This window comes from Acanthochromis polyacanthus, chromosome 17, assembly GCF_021347895.1.
Source record: "Acanthochromis polyacanthus isolate Apoly-LR-REF ecotype Palm Island chromosome 17, KAUST_Apoly_ChrSc, whole genome shotgun sequence".
Lineage (NCBI taxonomy): Eukaryota > Metazoa > Chordata > Actinopteri > Pomacentridae > Acanthochromis > Acanthochromis polyacanthus.
The window spans coordinates 14660469-14682349 of NC_067129.1; the positions used below are offsets into that span (position 1 = coordinate 14660469).

The 21881-nt window shown below is 41.0% G+C and overlaps 2 protein-coding genes across 3 annotated transcripts in view; both read left to right on the forward strand.

Moving 5' to 3' along the window:
• Positions 1 to 152: 152 nt before the first annotated feature.
• LOC110963787 (histone H2AX) lies at positions 153 to 2018 on the forward strand. The gene has a single exon (XM_022212275.2). The coding sequence runs from the start codon at positions 268 to 270 to the stop codon at positions 694 to 696; it is 429 nt and encodes a 142-aa protein (XP_022067967.1). The 5' UTR covers positions 153 to 267; the 3' UTR covers positions 697 to 2018.
• Positions 2019 to 7800: 5782 nt separating this feature from the next.
• The window catches only part of phldb1a (pleckstrin homology-like domain, family B, member 1a), a 28071-nt gene continuing 13990 nt past the window's right edge, over positions 7801 to 21881 (forward strand). The window contains exons 1-9 of one of the 2 annotated variants that reach the window (XM_051938066.1): positions 7801 to 7942; positions 10619 to 10717; positions 11491 to 11614; positions 12591 to 12761; positions 14189 to 14314; positions 15354 to 16423; positions 20787 to 21014; positions 21096 to 21227; positions 21390 to 21527. In XM_051938066.1, coding sequence (XP_051794026.1) covers positions 7940 to 7942; positions 10619 to 10717; positions 11491 to 11614; positions 12591 to 12761; positions 14189 to 14314; positions 15354 to 16423; positions 20787 to 21014; positions 21096 to 21227; positions 21390 to 21527 — 2091 coding nt within the window. In that variant the 5' untranslated portion in view covers positions 7801 to 7939. The remainder of the gene's footprint in view (positions 7943 to 10618; positions 10718 to 11490; positions 11615 to 12590; positions 12762 to 14188; positions 14315 to 15353; positions 16424 to 20786; positions 21015 to 21095; positions 21228 to 21389; positions 21528 to 21881) is intronic. The other variant, XM_051938067.1, reaches the window with a different exon arrangement.

Below are 21881 nucleotides of genomic sequence, written 5' to 3' on the forward strand. Positions count from 1 at the left end.
AACCAATCATCTTCGTTGGTTTCTTAGAGGCCGATGTGATTGGTCGAAGGCCAGAGCAGCAACACCAATAACCAACGTCTTCCTGTTCACTTTGCCTTCTAACAGCCAATCAAATCAAGCTACTTTTGTTCCAAAAACCAATCGTGGTTTAGGGCGGGACAACGCGTTGGGTTTATAACCAGGTTGTGTAGCTGCCTGTTACTTCTCATCGTCCGTGGTTCTACCATTGAAGGAGTGTGACCGAAAAATTCATTTGAACAACCAAACATGTCTGGAAGAGGCAAAACCGGAGCAAAGGCCCGCGCCAAGGCCAAGACCCGCAGCTCCCGCGCCGGACTGCAGTTCCCCGTGGGTCGTGTCCACCGTCTGCTCCGCAAGGGTAACTACGCTGAGAGAGTGGGCGCCGGGGCCCCGGTCTACCTGGCCGCTGTCCTCGAGTACCTCACCGCTGAGATCCTGGAGCTGGCCGGCAACGCCGCCAGGGACAACAAGAAGACCCGTATCATCCCCCGCCACCTCCAGCTGGCTGTCCGCAACGACGAGGAGCTGAACAAGCTGCTCGGCGGAGTGACCATCGCTCAGGGCGGCGTCCTGCCCAACATCCAGGCCGTCCTGCTGCCCAAGAAGACCGGCCAGTCTGCACCGAGCTCCGGCAAGGCGGGAAAGAAGGCCTCCTCTCAGTCTCAGGAGTATTAGCTTTCTGGCTAATAACTTTAAACCCAAAGGCCCTTTTAAGGGCCACCCACTGTTCATTGAAAGAGCAACTGTTCATCTTCCCGGCTGTCTTGACTTTTGGCATGTTTTTTTTTTTAATTTAATAAACGCTTGTTTTATAAAAACTGTTCTTATTGTTCGTTGACTCGGGCTAACAGATGCTACTTGCTAGTTTTGTAAAGGAGGGTTTGCTAGTCAGGCCGGTGCATTTGTATTTAGCTGATTGGGCAGACCTTCACAGGCCTTACTGACTACAAAACGTGAGTTAAGAATTTCTGGGTTGCTATTGATTAAATGTCTGCTTTCCAGGCCTTTAAGCTGCATGCCTCGGGGGAGCCTGGCCTCAACTTAACATGCACGGCTGGTTCGTGGGCCAGAGGCTGCAGCATGGCTTGATGGTCATCTGGTTCTTTGTAGCATGACTGTGCAAGCTGCCTCAAATTTCTGTTTAGTGGAAATAAAACCTGAAATGCAAATTTTGTTAGGCTGAAAAAAATGCTTAGGTTCCCAGTTGTGTGTACCTAGCCATGACCAATTTAATCTAAAACATAGTACCTTAATTTAGTAGTTCTGATTGAATGCACATTTTTACTTCTGCAGTGTAGTCATCACAATACTGCATCAACACATCTCTAAAGTAATTTCAACAAACACTGAAACCTAATCCTAATCCACTTGAGAGTAGATCTTATCGATGGGCTGATGAAATATGTGGTATTAATCTAAGTTGAATGTTCCTGTTAAATTGAAGATGGGGTAACCTCTATTTAGAGATGAGGCAAACTGCCAAATAATGAGCATTTTGGGACTGTATTTGTTAAAAAAAGGCTGTCTTGAAGTAACAGTGACCTGAATATAGTGTTTGTTTGTTCACATGTGTGGTTAAAGCCTACACAACATGTTAACGGTTTTTGCTGCATGGAGCTGCAGGTGTTTCCTTGTTTCATGTGATGAAACAATCATCTCACACAAAGACATGTGGGCGCTGTTCTTACCACTGAGAAGGAATTTAAGTCATTTAGTTAATTACACTGTCGAAAAGAAGATATGCGTTTACATTTTGGAGCAACTGTTGAAAGGCCCTAAGCAGCATTTAAAGTTGCAGTATATCATTTTGTGTCAATCTGGGAGATGATTGGGTCTACAGTTAATTACCATTTTGCCTCAGTTCAAACTATTGCATCACATTTGAAATATTTTGTTAAATCTGAAAGTGGTGAGGTTCAGAGGATCAGGGCAAATCCTTAACCATCAGTTGACTAAAATGTTCTAAAAGAGAATAAAACTGCCATTCATGTCTGGAATTTATTGCATAAAATCATATGCTGACATCCCACACCTGACCACACAGATACATAATTCAATGACCTGATTTCACCCACATCTTATAACTGGCAAAGCATGCAGCAAATTTTTTTAAAAAATGTAGAAAACATTTTTAAATATACACAACCCACCAAAACACCTCTTTACTGGCAGTTTGTCTTTATAAATAGAATGAATATATATTCATATTAAACTGACAATTTATAGGCCATTACCATATAAATCAGAAAAGGCTGGCAAATTACACCTAACCTTCACTTTGCTAGGTGATATACACATTAAGAAGTGGCGACAGGTAGCAAAAGGGCGTAAATACTCTTAAAAGAAGTTGACAGAACATTAAAGATGCAAAATAATAAGCCAACCAATAGTTGCTAGCAAAGAAAGGTAATTCAGCCTTCACTTATCACATTTCTCCCATTATCTTGAAACTTTTCTACAGAAATGATAGCATCCAGCAGAAATTACACCTCAAAAGACCCAGCAGTCATGGTGGTCATGATAACAGAGTGCTATTTGTTTGTTTCACCAGCAGGGGTCGACTGTTTCATGTCTGAAAATATTGGATATACACATGTTATGATGCCCATGTGCGTTTCCATTTAATACCACGTGAGGACGGTTCACTGCACCTTTTGTTCCAACATATTTGCATTTAATGCACGCTGATGAAATTGTTTCCTTGTGTAAACAAATAATGTCAGGTCGTCACTAAAAGCAGAAGGTAAAATATCTGAAAAACTGTCTAAACAATGCATTAGTACCACCAGTGTCACAGTAAATGACAACAGTTTTAGTTTTAAATCATCTGTAGAGGCAGATAACTTGTTTTCTCGTCACACCGACACACAGACATCTAAAATCACCCGTAACCTTTCCATAGGAGGGGTTCGCGCAGTTATTTCTGTCTGCTTTGGGTGTTTTATTAGTGGCAAAAGGCAGCATGACGCAACAGATTTGAACCGAGCCCAGGACAGGCTGAACCAATTACTCAGGCCTTGACAACGTGTCCAACACCAACATCCAGGCTAAAAATTCCAGCCAGAAAGGGAAAACATGAGTGTCCACTGGCTGTGTGATAACTATAATTTCCTGATTCAACACTGTCAAAGGCTCTAAATTTACCAGCTCGGTTCTTTTCAGCTGTTTGTGGCGAAGGAAACCACTTGGTTAACAGCAGTTTTAGTCATTTCATGGCATTTCTGTGATTGCAGGCATAAAGCAGAGATGTGAGGAATTTCTGGGTTGATGGCGTGTCTGGGACACTCGCGCTTCTTTCGAGGTGCAAACAAACGTCGGCTATAACTCTGCAAGTGTTCAATGGTGTCTGAAATGATGTCATCCAGAAGACACCTTTTTTGTATTTAGTTAATTACAGCCTGGTGAGGCAGTGAATGGAACAAAAAAGTGCCAGTTAAACGAAATCAGGGACACTAAGAGGAAAGTTTTACAAGTTCACCAGTAGGTTTTTGTGGTCGCTATGCTATAAATGAATGAAAATCAAGTGCACCCCTCTTTAGTGAAGTCAGTCTCACAAGAAAAATGAAGCAGAGTTTTGAGTCAAGCAACCAGAGTAGACACTTATCTAAAAAAACCTGGAGATCTGAAGAACAAATCTTCTCTGTGAGGAACACAGAGCGATGCAGGGACGCAGATGAGTGGGAAAAGGAATGATAAGTGGGAAGAGAGAGAGCGGGCTGGAAAGATGGGTGGACCTGGCAGAAAGATGCACCGAAAACATTCACTTTGAAAGTAACTCAGCAGCAGCAAAGACAGAGACGCACATTTCCATCCTGAGAGGAAAACTGGGAGACTTTTCACATATAAAAGTTTGGGAGGATGCCACATCTTGTGTTTTCAATCTTCGGACTGAATCGTTCCACAGACAAGACAGGGTTCCTCGCCAGCCCGGGTAATGAGAAACAAAAATATTTGCTTGATTGTGTGTGTGTGTGTGTGTGTGTGTGTGTGTGTGTGTTGCAAGGGGATAGAAAGTGGGAGAGAGAAGGAGATAATGGGGCTATTGTGGCTGTTTGGGAGCCTAATATGACCCAGTTATTCTTCGCCCACCACGTTGCGTGTGTGTGAGAGAGTTCACATGCTATCATTATCAGCTTTAGAATCTTAAATCGCAGCCATTTCCAACTTAGAGAGGGAGCAGGTGGAAGTCATCTGGTTGCAGAGAGTAAAGATTAGGAGCCAAACCCAGCTGGCTTTGTGAATGGACACTTTTACGTGTATGTTAGATAATGGACTTTTTGGAATTACGGGAGTTGATGAAGTATTTCTCTGACAGGATTGTGAGGTGCACATGTGTCTGAGTGAGTATATTTTAATCTTCAAAATGCTAAAATAAAAATTATAGTGCATTTAATTTTCATGTGACTGGGGAGTACAACTTGTTTGTGTGTATGCTTTACTTTGCTGGTGTTGAAATATTGATAAGCTATGAGAGACAGATGTGAGAGAGGGAGAACATCTGTTTTGGTGGGCGACTCAAAGGAAAAATTTTTGGGGGAATATCAGCGGTTTCCTGTTGTTCATTCTGGTTTGTCTGACTGATCACATGATGTGAGTTGGTACTTTCTATACACATTATTGTTGCATTTTATGAGAATAAAAGCTAAATGGGCAGATTTAAATCCCACTAATGTGTGAATATTGTTAATTTGTTGCTATATAACAAGAAAGGCTAGGACAATATTGCAAAAAGTCTCTGTGTCTGTGCTGCAGATGAGATTCTCTCTAACCCATCTGTAAATCAGTCTGCTATCATTCCTCCTTTAAGATGGTCTTTCCTGCCTCTCCGGCAGCCTGCGTCCCATCACAACAAGCTTGAATCAAATTTAAATGTAGTCCAGGGTTTGGGCAAAGGTCGCATTTTGACCTGTCAGTGTCAGCGGAAGAGGCTGGATTTGTGAGAGGAAACGCTGACTGAGAGCCTCAGTTTAGTTCAAGGAAGTCCCTGTTGTCATATGAGCAGAGAGGTGAGCATTGAGCTGTTTCTCATCAGTCATCAACCGCCTGAATGCATGCTGATCTCTAGGGGTGAGCCACCACTTGCATAATTGTTACCATCCTCCATTCTTCCGCCTGCCCACTGCCATTCCCAGACACACTGCACAGACCTGCACACATCTGCTGCACAGCATTAGTGTGTAACTGCAGAACACACAACCTGACCGATGCAAAGAAGAAACGTCCACACAATCTATGTTTACATGAACCCCAATATTCAGAATCAGAATATGAGTCCAGTCTGAATAAAAATGCCTCATGTTACCACCTCAGTCGGAACAGGCCGCCCTTATCAGAAGGAATTTTCAATCAGGTTGAGCAGAGCGATGTAAACAGGAAATGTTAGCGCCTAAAAAACCATGTAAACATTTATAAATAAATGTAAACTGCGGCATGTAAACTGCACATTCTGTCCTCTATTTAGCGTCCATATAAACAGTTAAGTTGGAATCTCTGATCAGAATGATTTTAAGATCAAGCCTGAAGAAATATCATCCACATATCTGGGGCCACTGACTGCAGCTAGCAGGTGTCCCATCCTCTACAGCTTTGAACTTTCATCATGATCCCAGAGCACTCATAACCTAACTGAGGCATCTCCACCTTCAGTTCAGGCTCTCAGCCAAGACCTTTTATCTGAAACACTGAAAGGAAGATGAAGTTCTTATACATATATAGTTAATATAAAGAAATATATATATAAACATGCACTACCGTTCAAAAGTTTGGGGTCACTTAGAAATGTCCTTATTTTTGAAAGAAAAGCATTTTTTTTTCAATGAAGATAACATTAAATTAATCAGAAATACTGTCTAGACATTGTTAATGTGGTAAATGACTATTCTAGCTGGAAACGTCTGATTTTTAATGGAATATCTACATAGGGGTACAGAGGAACATTTCCAGCAACCATCACCCCTGTGTTCTAATGCTACATTGTGTTAGCTAATGGTGTTGAGAGGCTAATTGATGATGAGAAAACCTTTGTGCAATTATGTTAGCACATGAATAAAAGTGTGAGTTTTCATGGAAAAACATGGAAATGTCTGGGTAACCCCAAACTTTTGAACGTCAGTGTATATATTTCTTTCTGATGACTTTTTTTCAGACAATTTTTTAAAACATTGAAAGAAAAACAAACAAAAAACAACTGTAAAAGACAAAACAAAAACTAAAATTCTCTGGCAACTGGGGCATCAAAGATATGTTTGTGAGAAGACATTAATTTTGCATAAATGTTTAATGAAGGATCTTTAAATGTATAAAAACTACCTAAAAATATATAATGATATATATGAGACATTTTTTAAACTTTCGTTAAGTTCCTGTTTCAGTACTTATTTCTTATCTTTGCATAAAAGTTATCAAGTATTTAACAACTTACCGAAAAAAATAAAAATAAAATATTTTAGAATTCATGATAAATGTATAAATATATGTATAATGATCAGTCTTTTTATGTCACAAAGTTAAGTTTTCAACGTAATGTAAATTTAATGGTTATTCACCTTTACATGTTTTAAATGTTATTTCACATTAGACATGTAAATCTAGTCTGTTTTTGTATTCTTTGTTATTTGTGTATCTAAAAATAATAAAATTAAAAAGGAAAAATTACATAAAATTTCATATTTTTTTAACAGTGTACTGAGTTTTGTGTCTTTCTATAGTTAGATTTTTTTTACTTTTTAGTATTACTATTATATAGTAATATTCGCAATTTTACTTTCAGTCATTGCTAATACACAGTATGTTCTCCAGAAAATTAAATATGATGTTATATCACCATAAACCTAAAAATAACTGAATTAATTGATTGTTAAGTTTTGTAAAGTAGACACTGACGACTATTCCCTCTCATCTGCTCTGGTTCCTTATTTGTGTGCTATAGTGACTAATCTTCATGCGTAATCCCCATTTAAAGGTCCGTCAGTAAATGTTGTCCACTCAGCTGGAGTCTCCACATCATCTCCAAGAACAACTGACTCACAGCTTCGACCTTCTCTGCAGACTTTGCAGTCTACAGTCCATCTGGTTACTTAGCTGCCTCTGTTTGTTTGTTTTTATTTTCCTTTGTGAGTCATCATCTGCTTCACTTCCTCCCTCTCCTCTCTGGCCCCCGACCATGGGAAAAGCCTTGAGAGATCAATAGTGGAGTCTTTCTCCCACTCTCTCCTACTCTCTCTGTGTTTGTCTGAAATCCAAATAGTTCCTGTGGGACGTCTGAGAAGATGCTCACATGTGTTCGCTCTCTTCCTGTGGAACGTAGTATTTCTCTGTCCAATCATGACTGTTGCAATGAGGACAGTGGATGCTTTGTAAACCACTCTGTCCTATAGGCATAAATTGTTTCTGAGTGGAAATACCCCTTTCCCAGTTTGTTACATCACAGCTAAGAGCAGGAAGTCAGAGGACACAAGGTCTTTTCCATCTCCTACTCCTACACCACGTGTTATTTCCCTCATGGATCAAACTGTTAACACCTGCTTTACCCATAGACAGACCGGAGGAGGCGGCCCAGCCCTCCCTGATCACCTGGTGTGGTCCATCTGAACTTTCAATCAACCCAGTAGGAGTTGAGCAGGATGTTTTCCACTCATGGGATTTATTTGTCTAAAAGAGAGAAAGGGAATCAATAAAGGTTTGGGAGGGCAGAACCGATGCCTGGTCTACTTCTGCTGCGTGTAACTGTGGGATGTAATTCTGCACCGGGATGGGGAGGAGAAGGGGCTGGGAGGAGGGAAATAGCAGAGGAACCCAGAGAGTGAATGAAAAAAGCACGGCACAAGACATACACAATAATGTGGACACTGTTCTGTGTATTAATAATCTTCAGTCAGACCCATGGATGTAGCTGTGTGGACTCAGTGACAGCAGAAAGATGGTAAGAGCTGCATGTCTGTCAGCAGAGGAACTGAACTAGGGCTTGAGTTTGGCAGCACTGTTGTGTTTACAAGTTTATGTTGTCCCTCATAAAGTAAGGACTTGTCTTTTTTTAAATTTAGCGATAGTTTGAAATGTACTTTCTTTTTATTTGTTTTTTTTGTCAGTGTTCACTCTCTGTGGAAGTGACTTCTCTTTAAAAGCAGCAGCTCAGACTGTGGAGCTGGCGGGATCTATTTTCAGAAGCTCATGGCAACTCTGAAGGGCAAAACTGCCTCCGTAATGACAGGTTACAGTGCAAGGCCCTGCATTTGCAAGCATTAAAAACCGTTCTCCGGCCTGGGTGTGTACGTTAAATCACTGAGGCTTGTGGGAGCAGCAGCATATGTGTGCATATGTGTGTGTTTGCATGTGTGTGTGAGTCAGACAGACAGAGACACATTAGCCTGCCCACTCTGCTGTCCTGTTTCTGAGTGCATGGCTCAAAGAGGGCCAGTGTTGACAGCCGGTGGGCTGACAGCAGAGGCGTGAGGGGTCCAGTGTCAGAGCCGGAACAGAGGGGACGGTCTGTTCTCTGTGTCACTGGGTCCTCTGAGACTCACACACTGGATATGATTGTCAGATATGTGTGGTTTCGCCTCGGCAGCCTCGTCTGGAGTGACATCAGACGCAGACTGAACGCCCCGTTTGTCTCAAACGCCATGAACTAAACTGAGAGTGCGCCAGCTGGGGAGGGTTTTTGGCTGGTTTTTCAAGAATTATGACTGATCGGTGATGACAACGTGGAGCGACAAAGAGCTCGAGCATTTGTTTATGATATAAGACTTGATGGGCCCGTGTGTGAATGAGTTGTCATTTCCTGACATACAGACTGGTGGGAAAAAAGCTGACATATAAAAACACAGAGCGAGACATCCCACTAAATGGGCTGATGAGAATAAAAATAACATAAATCATCTGCAAACAGGGAATGTGCACTGGAAAAAATGCCCTTCTCAAAACAAGAAAAAAACTTATTTCAAAGAACTTTTACCTTGAAATAAGTGAAAAAAATTGCCAGTAGAACAAGTGAAAAATGGCTTGGTAAGATTTCTTGAAGTAAGCGATGATATTGAGAATACTGAGATCTTAAAATTAGCTGGGAAAACTTATTTTAAGCTTTATTTTACCAGGACTGTCAAGCTTAGGTGTCTGAAAATAAGTCAGACATGTTAAAAAAAATAGCAGTTTTTCACTCAAAAATAGATTTTCCCTTTCATGTAACCTCCCAATATAAAATGTATTAACACTCCTGTTGTCTTCATTTATGGGGACCAAAAAATATTGTTTCCTTGTCTGAAAAAAATTAATTTATTTGCTTTATTTGAAAAAAAATTACCCAAATTTGGCAAGAAAATTCTTGCAAATATTTTCAAAACATGAGCAAAAATCTTCCAAAAAAAATCCTAAAAATATCTAAAGTGATTAAATAGATATCAGTAAAACTTCTAATATTTTCTTTGAGAACATTTGCAAAAAAAATCAACCAAAATCCAGCGTTTTTTTTTTTTTGTGAATGTTCTTAAGAAACACGTTTCTTTTTTTCCACCAAAAAAATCTTCAAAGATTTCCCAATCATCAGCATCAGAAGTTTCACTGTGAAATTTTTTTTTTTTTGAAAACTGGTTAGTTTGACCCACAGGATGACACGAGGGCTAAACTTATTTTGAGTTTTCTCCTAAAATTCAACTCAAAACAAGATCATTTCAAGATTGTTTGACTTAGCAGGCTATTTAAGATGCACCATCTTAAAACAAGTCCCTCCATCTTGCTGAAATGTCATTTAAGTGAATTTATCATAAATCGAGTGGGATGAGACATTTTGACTAAAAATAAGACAAATAGACTTGGTAAGATTTTGAGTTTTTGCAGTTTGAATCCCATCAGTAGAGTTTCAGAGACCGTATGCCAAAATCATTGGCACCAGTGTCACACAGCTCTCCTCAGACATGTAAATTATGACACGCAGTAAGGTCTAAGTTTCATTCTTGGTAGACATAACAGACACCAGATAGTGGGCAGTTGTGTCTACCCCAGTTTTGCTTGGTAGGCAGAGGCAACAAACAACCCATGTGTGTGATACTGGAAGGAGAAGCAGAAAAATACGGTGAGTCATGCAGGCTGCTGGTGATTGTTTGAGGCACGTCTGCTCCTCGGTTGTTTCCCTCTCGATGAGCAGACAGCTGGACCTAATCTGCAGCATCTGTCTGCAAACATGTCTGTCTCTAAGATCTGTGTGAGTCACAGTGACTCATGGCGGTCAGAGGAGGCGGAGATCTGACCCCATCACACCTGCATAGCCTTCACACCTCCTGCTATACTGCGGATCAAAGCCACTTTTGTGATGCTCATATTATATCTTGTAATTGTTGTGTTCATTCTCTAACTTGTAAAATCAGTGCTAGGCTGAGGTATAAATGAATGACAGCTTTCTTGACGGACCGTTTTGTCTATAGTTCTGGAGAAACAATTACTCTGTACAACGGTTTGGTCACATGGGCTTACAACTGGGGCAGAAGAGTTTCTAAGGAAAGCACTGTTCCCATTGTAGTACAACTGTAGTAGCAGTATTCCCAGAGCTCCCATTCATGCCCTGCTGCTCTGTCTCTCTCTCTCTCTCTCTCTCTCTGTGCTTCAGGACCTTCATGTGTCAGATAATTCTGACAGTTCTGCAGACATGGAGCGCGTGAGCAGGGCTAAAGGGGAGCATGGGCGACAGATGCACCAGGTCTTACAGGTGAGTCGCTTTTTTTATTACCACTAGCATCTGCTGTGAGAAGTGCATGATTATGAAAGCTATATTTTAGCAATTTCATCACCTTCAAATCAAATAGCAAAAGAGTCTGCCACGTTGTATTTTTACATACATATTTATAGCTCATGTTAATTCTACAGCTTTTAAATGTAAAGGGTAATGGTAGTTTAATCCATAGTTCTGCCACTGAATTATTATTGCATGTGTCTTCATTTTTAGCAAATACCTTTGACTTTTAAATAACGAATCTTTCATTAACATCATACAATTTTCTGCAGCAGACAGACATCTGGGTTGCAAAGATGTACTGTTTCAAGGACCATAAACTGTATTTACTGAATGTTAACAGGCATTTGGCAGCAGTTGTAGTGACTAATACAGACACACTGCGTACTTCCATGGCAAAATTTTGTATATTTAATATTTTAACTGCGTTGCATCATCAGAGTTGTATCATATATCTATATCTATAATGTGTATCTTATTTATTTGTTAAAAAGAAAGAAAGAAAAAAACACATTTCTGAGTGAAGGCCTGTAGTTTCAGTTGAGTACTTGTGCATCTTGACGGTGCTCTATGTCATATTAGCTGTTTGTATGTGTAGTTTTTACTGTGTCAAGGTCTAGTACAAAGTGTTGTCCACATCACCGAGACTTTTCAGATGTGTAAAATCAATCCGTATGCAGTGTGTTTAAAGCAACTTAATGGTTTCAGGATCATGTAATGATGTTTTTCAATTGATTTTGTTTGGACAGAACACTCCTTTAGACCTGATTGAAACAGGCAAGTCCCTGAAAGTCCAGGCAGAACGCCCCCACCTGGTTAGTTTGGGAAGCGGACGCCTGAGCACAGCCATCACTTTGCTGCCACTGCTGGAAGGTGACGACATGTTTGTGTTTGTGGGTTTGTGTGTAGAGGGGAATGAGTATGTTTTTGGGTTCATTAAACTGCTGATGACAGAGTACTAATTTAAAATGATGGTAATTCTCTCCAAAGAAGTAAAAGTTATTCGCTATTCATTTTATACATTCATAAAACTTCTCCAGCAGCATGTTAAATCCTAATTATGAGCCACCATTTACAGTGACTATAACTGTAAGTGGTGCTTTACATCAGGAAGCTCAGCCTGCTTTTAGGTCTATATTGTAAACTGCAGATTGTGTAAAAACCCAGACATCCTCTCTGTACTGACCATAGACACTATAATCTTAGCACCATAAGAAATACAAAATAAGTCAGTTGTTCTTTAATTAAGATGTGGTACAACCTGTCAACAGTGATGTACTGACAAAAACTGATGACACATCACCTCCTAACCATTTTGTTGTTTCTCATACCGAGCCACAGTGGCAACTATCTGCACATCTGCCTGTGATTTTCTTGCACCATTTGTCTTTCACTGAGCCTTAACATCACAGAGAAAGAGAGAGCAGAGGGTGTGACAGCGGCGCCCCAGAGAAAAGCCTTCTGGGATTGTTCTTTGTGCTGTACCTCCTCTGTGCTATCAAATAAGAATAAATAGTACATGTTTATGTCGAGACAAATCTCTCGCTCTAAGTCAGTGACAGAATACAACAGATAATCAAATTACAGCACAGTATATATATAATAGGTGCAGATGGTTGTATTAATTCCCCTGACAACATGCCTGTCATCTGCCTGGCTAAGCACATCTCTGTAGACTAACACCTGTTGTTCAATATTCACTCACATGCTGACTCTGTTCGTGACTCCGCCCATGAGACCTTGATCTGAGACCCCACCGGCTTTGAACCTCAGACATAACTATGCTTCACAAAAGTATTCAGGACCATGCGGCTCTCGAGTACTGAGAAAATGTTTTCTCTGGTTGCAGGGAAAACCACACTGGGCAGTGAGGGGACAGACATCCCCCTGCAGGGCCCCGGCATCGCAGCTCACCACTGCTACATCGACAACCAGGCAGGCAGCATCACCTTGTACCCATGTGGGAACCGGTGTTCTGTGGACGGCCTTCCTGTCACCAAGCCCTATCGCCTTACACAAGGTAGCACAGACACAGGATTAAATGACTGCCGGTGCTAAAGACAGCTCGTCTTGACTCGCATATTTAATTACAGTTAGCAGTTTTGTCTTACTAAATGATTGCAAGTGATCTGGAGGACAGCATGATCGAAAAAAACACTCAAGCCATATTGATGAAATGTAGCCCACTGTATTCACACAGAACTTAAAAATACACTGCTGAGTATTAAAAAGTCTAAATTGGAGGTACAACTGTTGCAGTATATTGACATTCTGAAAATCTCATACTGATATAATGTTAATAATGTGATATAATTGGAAATAATCCAGCACCAGTGAGTATTGGGTTTCCTACATTGGTATTTTGTATGTAATTCAATATTATATTGTTTTATTTTTTTTTCAAATTCTCTATAAATATCACGGTGATATCACTATCATTAACTTGTTAGGCCACCATAATTGTGTAATGAAAATCTGACATCATGACAGCCCTAACTGGAGGCAAAGTCAACAAAAACACTGTCCAGCTTCACAATAGCAACAGTCTCGTGTCCTTCCAGTAACATGTGTACCGGATGTAAAAAAGCCATAAGAGTCCTGCCCCCCTTCAGTCCCCTCTCTATGGGATTCCAGCCAGCAGCTACAGCAAAATGTCATTTGAAGCCGGTGTGTGTGGAGACAGCAGCTGCTGAACAGGAATACTTCAGACTTTGCTGCATTCAAAGGACAATCAACATTCTGAGAGAAACTACCAAGGAATGAAGGAAACTGTTTCGTTTATGTCTAACGGATCGATGTTGCAGCATTTTGGACTCTAAAGGATGAAATAAACCACTTGTGGAATACTTGGAAATTAAAGTTAAGTGTGTGGAAATACTGTATCAGACACACTTCAAAGACACCAGAAATGCAGGGAAATGATAAGGAGCTGATGCCATTCACTGGTTAATGACACGTAAGTTAAACTAGTCGGTTTGCTTATGTTAATTACTTAGTCAACACACTGCCTACTGTTTGGGAACATGAAGACATGACAGCAGGAATAATCAAATAAGATGGAAACTTTTTCAAAGACTGTGACTGAGTTCTGTATCAAGACAAATCAACAGCAAGAGAAGATACTCTCCAGGCTGAATGGTTGTTTGCAGTGAAAACAAACTAAACCGTACTAATGCACTGGTCTTCACTCACCCCTCCCTGTTTTTAAATTATTTAAAGCTAACAAACCTGACAGACACCTGACATTACTGTTTAGTTTATGTGAGAAAACTTAGAACTAAACTTAACAATAAAGAAATAACAAACAACTATGTATTAACCATTAGCCTGCTTATTTTTTTTGAGAGCTGTGCTTAGGGTTTAATGGTAATGTGAATAGCATCAACCAAACTGATAACTAACACATCACTGACAGCTTTCTACGGACACGCTCTTCTCTCCTGACAGGCTGCATGCTGTGTTTTGGTCAGTCGGCCTTTTTCCGCTTCAACCATCCAGAAGAAGCTCAGAGGATGAAGAGCATGCTGCCTGGAGGGAGCCACGGACCGAACACCATGAAAACTCTTCCCTCTGGTAAAGACCCTGCTTTGATAATTATTATGTGCTATAAAACAATCGAACTCCAGACTGAACAATTCCTGTGACCTGCAGATAAGCTTGTTGTGTACAAAGATTTCACTGTTTCCTCAGCAGCTGTTCTGCTTTAGGCACTCGCACCACTTTGGATTGTTACTTCTTAATTGTAAAAATCAATCAGTTGCAGTTTAATGCTTTAAGTTACAGATAATTTGGGTAAAATGATAAAAGCTGATGACATTATCTAAGTTTTCACACGTGGTTACTGAGAAAATATGCAGCAACAACACTTGACTGGCGATGAATTACGTAAAACTCACATTAGGTTTGTCTGAAATATTGGTTATTAATATCCTTGACAGGATGCAGAAATAGCTCCCTCAGAACTAATTATCTGTGGCCTACATTGTGATCTACTTCACTTAAATCTGTGATTTTCACTCCCTGTGTGACCCCATTGTGTAAAAGGACTGTTGTAATCTTTGCCGCCTATTTTTTTCCTGTGTGTGCGGTTATATATGTGTGATGTTATATTATTTGGCTCACTGCCTACTGTAACTCCTGTGATATTTGGAATCCATTCTCCTCTGACCTTAGTGGTTAGGCTGTCAGTGCCTAAACAGTAAGAGTCGCCACACCCTGCCTAGTGTGTTACGGCCCACTCTTTCCTGACCAAGCCCTGATTTCATCTGCTCTGAATGAGGTACACGGCTGCAGTCTTTATATTTAGCCGCTCCAGATCCCTGTAGGATTACAACACATCTAAGGAGCATCCCGACCACTGGGTTTGGTCCATGCAGGAGACTATGAGCTCCATGACACACATTTATCACTATTTAAAGTGGGCCACTGAGACACTGCCTGAGTGTGTGTATTAGTCCTTTTATGGACTCCCTTCTCTGTCCTACAGCTGACCTGAAGTGTGGTGGATGTCGAAAGGACAAAGGTGGCGCAGGACAGATCCTTCACATTGTGTGTTTGTTTGTGTTTTTGCAACTGTCCTTTAAAGCACAAGTGTGTTTGTCTCCCTTTGCAGACCCCCGCAGTGTCCAGAATGGGAATCATGAGTCTTTTTTGAGCAACCATGACTCCAAAATCAACAACATGGCAAAAAACCTGCAGGACTCATTGGTGCTAAAGAATACATCATCTTCAGAGTTTGGTAAACAGCCTGTTTCGCAACCATGTCCTAAAGAAATACTAAATGGGAGAAACGGATCCACAGCAGGAAACTCCATTTATGAGAACAGCAGTAGCAGCTCTCTGGGCCCGAAACTTGGCAACAAAACTCCTCCGGTACCTGCTAGGTCCTTGCATACCAATCACACCCCTGTCCCCCATCCACGGAGCTCCCTCTCTGTGGCCTCGGGTGGTACCAGTGGAGATCAGAGGGGTCAGGGGAGTCCAAAGCCTCTTAGGAGCAAAAGGGTGGACGCCACACCAAGTCCCACACCACAAATCAGAGGGTCAGGACAGAGCACAGAAAACTTAACTCACAAACCGTCCTCCATTAAGCTTTCCTCAACAGCTCCATCCAGCCCTCGATTAAAAGGCTCCTCCCTACAGAGGAGATCCCACAGCCCCATGCGGGAGCACGGTCAGTTTCTCTCCCATGTAGAGCCGAGTGGGTCCACCAGCCTGAGAGAGCTCCCTCCTCTCAGCCCTTACATGTCCGGCAGAGGGACTCCAGGACCACAGGGCTTGACTGTTAAACCCGTCCCAGAAAGCCCCCAGAGCCACCGTAAACTCACAGCCCCTTCAAAAGCAGAAGCCATGAGGGCCCTGTATGCACAGAGTCCAACACCACTGCCTGGGGTGGAGAAGGAGTCAGGAAACAGGCAGTTAAGGCCTGGCACAGGAGGTGCTATCATGTCGGGATTGGGTTCTGTATCAGGTTTGTCTCCTCTCGCTAGTCCTCGTAGCCAAAGAAAAACCTCTTGCATGACTGTGAAAGGATCCTCCAGCAAGGAACAGAATCTCACGAAACCATATACCCGGGAACGCAAAAACAGCATCTCTGAGATTAGTGACAACGAGGACGAGTTGCTAGAATACCACCGCTGGCAGAGAGAGGAGAGGCTGCGAGAGCAGGAAATGGAGAAACTGGTAAGTGATCAGCTTTGATGTAAGAGTAGATATATGAAATATTGAATTCAGAATATTCTGGCTGCACTAATTATCATTCTGTTAACACTCTGACTTGTTTGTATTTCTATAAATCAATCACGAACACATTGAGGGAATGGATGCAGTAATAGTGTCCCCTCAAAATTTGACAGAGAATTTGTTTCGGTGCAACATTTGCAGAGAGTCATTAAATGGACAGTTTACTGAAAAAAATGGCAAGACTGCTTTACTGTAAGATCCAAATTGCATTAACATTGTATCCAAATTGAGGCCTTGTCTGGAGGTTGTTGTTTTTTCCCATAATGAAGGGGATTTGGAAAACGATACCATGTAAATAGCAGTAGGGTAGGCGACATTTATGTGACATACACATACAATGGTAGGCTTATACCCACAGCCTACATATGGACAGTCAGACTGAATTCAATATAATCTTATTGGGTTTCAGCTCTCCATTCTTCGCACCTAATATTATGTGAACTTTACTCAGGAATTCATAAAGAAAATATTTGCTGCTTTGGTTTATACAAATTGTTTGTTTACTCTTTATTCTAAGCATGAGTGGAATCTGTTACTTTAAATGTGCAAATATCCATTTTTGGCCAAGCAGCCACATTCACACTGATTTGGAGTTGGAATTCTGGTATCAGGTGTAAATCCAGTGTTCTTCTGTTATTAGTTGTCTTTTGATCTCTCAGTGTATCCTACTGTATGGCGGTGGAAAGTAAATAGGGACATATTTAACAGTCATTCAGAAGAGTGGTATCAAACCCTGCACAAAAAAGGAAACAAAAATATTTCTGGAAACTATGTGAACAACACAATTAAAATGAAAACATATTGACTTTTGCCCATTAAAGTGTTTCTTTAAAAGTCATTTATGTATGCTGATAGCTTTTTGGTTAGCTACAAATTTTATTTTCCAGTGTGAATAAATCTTTGGCATCACTACACCTCAACAAACAGATCAATTGACGAGGACTGACACTGTCTGATTTCAAAGGACATAACACAGTTCAGTGGAGAGGACATGGCAGACTGCATGTCTGTTTTCAGATATCTTCTCGAAACTCTCTGGCCTATGGCCAGTAGCTCATCTACTCTGAGCATTACTGGCATCGTCAGCCCATGTGGCCTGAGTGACACGGGGTGAACATTCCTCCAGAAGTCTTGGGGTCCAGAGCGGAGGGCGCGGCTGCTTATTGCTCAACACTATATTTATAAGAACGATGAGTGGCATTTACTTTCAAAGCTGCCTCCGCTTGATTCAAACTCTTTCTTACTCATGCCCACAGTTGACCATAGGCCGCATACTTGTTATCCATCTTCAGTCCAGCCTCCCCGAAACCCACCTCCCACTACCCCCACTGCAATACTCCCATTCTTCAGCCCCCTCCCCAGCCTGCATACTGACAGCTGAAGCGACCACAGAGGCGGGTGGTCACTGCTGGCCTTCCACGTCCACAGACTATTTCAGGAACCAAAAGGTTTCTGGTAACAAATAAGATAGTTACGAACTGAGCTGCTCTAGCCTTGTGTCGAGTCACTGAATATGGGTGGACAATGTCAGTTGTTGTCTCTGCCAATACATAAACATATAAGGATCAGATATGTCTCAGCCCAAGGATGTGTTGATTATTGTTTTTACTTTTTCTTAACGTACAAGGCTTTACTCTTGTGGGCACTAGTGATGCATTCATGTTGTGGTTGGTGAATCTGAACATAAACAGGATCAGCTGCTTGTTTTATCACACCTCTTCTCTAACAATCTAGCTTGGTAGGTCATCCAAATATACAAGCAAAATGTGGAATGTGTTCAATGATGGTTAAAGGTTTACAGTGCTCTTTGGCTATGCGATGCTCGTGATACAGTTTATTTTACAATAATATATGCACTCTTGGTTACTGGATGTAGAAATATGTCAATGACACAGTGATGAGTGGTATAAAAATACAGAGATCCTGACAGAGGGCCCCTGTTAAAGGACTACATAGACAATTGGTGAAACAATAAGTACATTACACATTCTTTAAAGGGTTAAATGAAGAAGCTTGAAGCTACTGTGGTAAGCTTAGCTTAGTTTAGCAAATAGACTGAGTTAGAGGCAGACAGCTAGCATAGCTCTCGTTGGGGGTAAAAACAAAACAACAAAAACTAACGTACTAACATAAATAATTACCATTTCACTAAAGTTAATTGTTAGTTTAGCTCAACAGAGTCCCTGCTAAGCTAAACTACTGAAGCGTAAAACTTGAAAAAGATATGGTGTGTTAAAATGTGACCTTTAGAGGTGCTGGTTGTAAGTTGGCTAGGATTTTTCTTGTTTCCAGTCTATGCTACACTATGCTAATGTCGCCTGCCGTTGAAGTTAGCTTCTTATTTTGACACCTTTACATGCGTCTTTTCAGTTAACTCTCAATAAATAAAGCCAGTAAAAGTATTTCCTAAAAGGGTTAACTATTCTTCTAAAAGGGCTGCTGCATTAATCTATACCAAAGCACCCCTAAGCTTCTTGTTTTTCTCTGCTGCAGTTGTGTTTAGGCTAAATGGTGCACATGCCCAAACAAAATACATTTAATGACAAACCAGCTGGCATGTGGCAGACCATGTTTGAGGTCTGAGCCTTGAATAAAGTATCCAAAAACATAAGTTTCAGACCTGTAGAGAGAGACAAAGAGAGGATTTCCTCTCAGAGAAATGAATTCCCTATATTTGGCACACCGCTCTCTTGGCACACTTGGCAGCGACATGCCAAAGCCAACCTACACACGTGGATATTCCTGCACTTTAAAAGCCAATGCTCCAATTTATCAGTCAGAAAAAGTAAAGGGCAAAGTCAGGGAGCAAGCAACGTGATAGAAAAGTTAATTTTAGCATTATGTCGACTGGGAAGTTGCCAAAATGCTGTTTTGCAAAACAAATATAACTATTTTTGAAACAATGGGATTTAATTGAGATTTCTTTTTATCATACATTAAATATTTTATTTGCTAAGAAAACTGACACTTCTTAATAATAATTTATCTATTAGATATTAGAAGTTATTGAGGCAACAGCTAGCAGCTGGATAGCTTAGCTTTTCATAAAGACTGCATACAGAGTTAATAGAAACATTTATATATGATATAAGGCAGACTACTAATTTTCAATTTTTGACAAAGATTAGTGTTCAAAAAACTGTAATGCTTACGAGGACAATTTGTTGTAGTAGGTTAATGTATTTAAAAAAACAAACACGATGAACTAAATTAAATAACAGCAAAAATTAGAATCATACCTATTTTTATGAAAAAACTGATGTGAAATTAATTCATTAGACATCAACAATCAAAATAAGTGTGCTACATGAAACAATCTAGAGTCATTTTCTTGTCATAATTTCACTAATATTGTCAAATCAGCCTGGAGGTATCCAAATAAGAGTATACCGTGATTGAACTAATTTATTAAGGGTGCTGACTTCTGTATACAGATGATGAAACACAATAAGAAGATTGAATGTCTGTTGAATATCCAGCTTAAAATCAGCTTTACTGTGGTCTGTAGTTTTATACAGGACTTTATGGAGAGACAGCTTTAAATCTTTAACATTTCACTGTTTTAAATCGTAATATCGAGCCATTGTGCCTTTTACTTAATCTGTTAATAAATAAGGTTTCACTTTCAGTGGTACTGCTGCTCTTCCTCAGGTAGAGTAAGCAACAGTCTGTGGTGTAATTCTTGCAGTTAAAATCAACACTCATCACAGTGTTGGAGCCTCAATAATTCACATCCCAGACAAATGTGAAGTGCAGAGAGGGGTACATCAGACACAATAGGTCCTAGACTTGCCAGACTCCTAATTATTGTCAGACTGGAATGATGATTATATATTCTGCACTATTTTGGTAGATTAAAGCAAGCATGCCATTGTTTGGTGTAATGAGAGACAACTGAATGCCCGCAAGCTACAACCATGTGGCCTATCAAACAAATACAGGGTACCATAGAGAAAAACAAAACAAGGATATAAAACTGCAGCGTCTCTGATCAGAGTGTAAAAGTCAATGTCAGCTAATGTGAAGTAAACTGAGATACTTTCAGCTACAAAACACTTAACAGTTATCACAGTTTTCTGTTCAGAAACAAGTCGAGCTCTGACAGATTTTACTACGAAGCCCCTCCTGAGAGACGGACTACATTAGCTTTGGACCTCCTGCTATCAGGTTACCGTTGTCCCGTGCCAGTGGCAGAGGGACAGCTGCCTAAATGGGACAATGTCACACAAGGACACGTGAAGCAAATCTGCAATACGATCCATAATATCAGAGCTCATGCTTACGTCTCATATCTCTTCCACAGGAGCGACAGAGACTGGAGACCATCCTGAACCTGTGTGCAGAGTATAATCCTGAGGACGGAGCTGCTGAGCTGGTGAGGAGCGGGTTGCTGGGAGCTGCTAGCGGAACCTGCTCGGACACAGGAGTGGGGATGTCTCTGCAGGGGGTAGATAGAGTCCAGAAACTGAGAGAGAATGAAGAGGAAATTCAGAGAGAGGAGTCGAGCAGCACAGAGAGCACACATCAAGAGGTAAAAAATGCATTCTTGTTTCATGCAAACATGGACAGAAAAGTGTGTTAGATTTACATTTAGATATAAATCTACTCTCAGTGTGAGGAGCTGCTAGCTGGACAGGAGCAGGCCTACCTGGAGGAGGAGAGGAACAGGATCTTGGCCAGGGTTGATGACTTGAAGCACCGAGTCAGTGAACTGGAGCAGCAGCTACAAGAGACCAAACAGGAGGTCAGCACAAACAAACACATATCAGCAGCAGCAGCTCATGAATGTTGCTGTGGCATTTTGGCTTTCACGCTCACCCTCATACTGAGAGGAGTGGTGGCTCTTTCACCTTCAAGCATTTATTTCGCTTGACAGTAGTTGTGTGGTTTGTGTATGTGTCTGTAGGTGGAGATGGAGCAGGCCCTGCTGCAGGCGGAGAGGAGGGCCGAGCAGGAGCAGGTGGAGGCTGAAAGTGAAGTCATCTCTCAGCTGCAGCTCAAACTCAGCCAGCTGGATAAGGCCACCCAGAAAGAGAAAGACAAGGTGGGCACCCAGGACAAAGCAATGAGACACAATAAATACTGTCAATTTGCCAATAGCCTTTGGTCTATTGCACGTAAATGACATGTTCCTAAACATCTGTGTTTGAATACACAAATCTCACTCCTTCCTGAATGTGCAAACAGTCTGGACACACTATAGATCATTTTCTCAGATCTCAACTGACTTGCACTGCTTATTTATCCACCCACTGTTCTAAAACACAAAGAGCAATCTGTCTTCTGTGTGCAACAGTATAAAAACTGCTAAATCTAGCTATGTGACCAAAATTACTAAAACCTGCTTTGGACATGCCTAAGCATTTTTATCTGTCCCACACTTTAACACTACCAAACA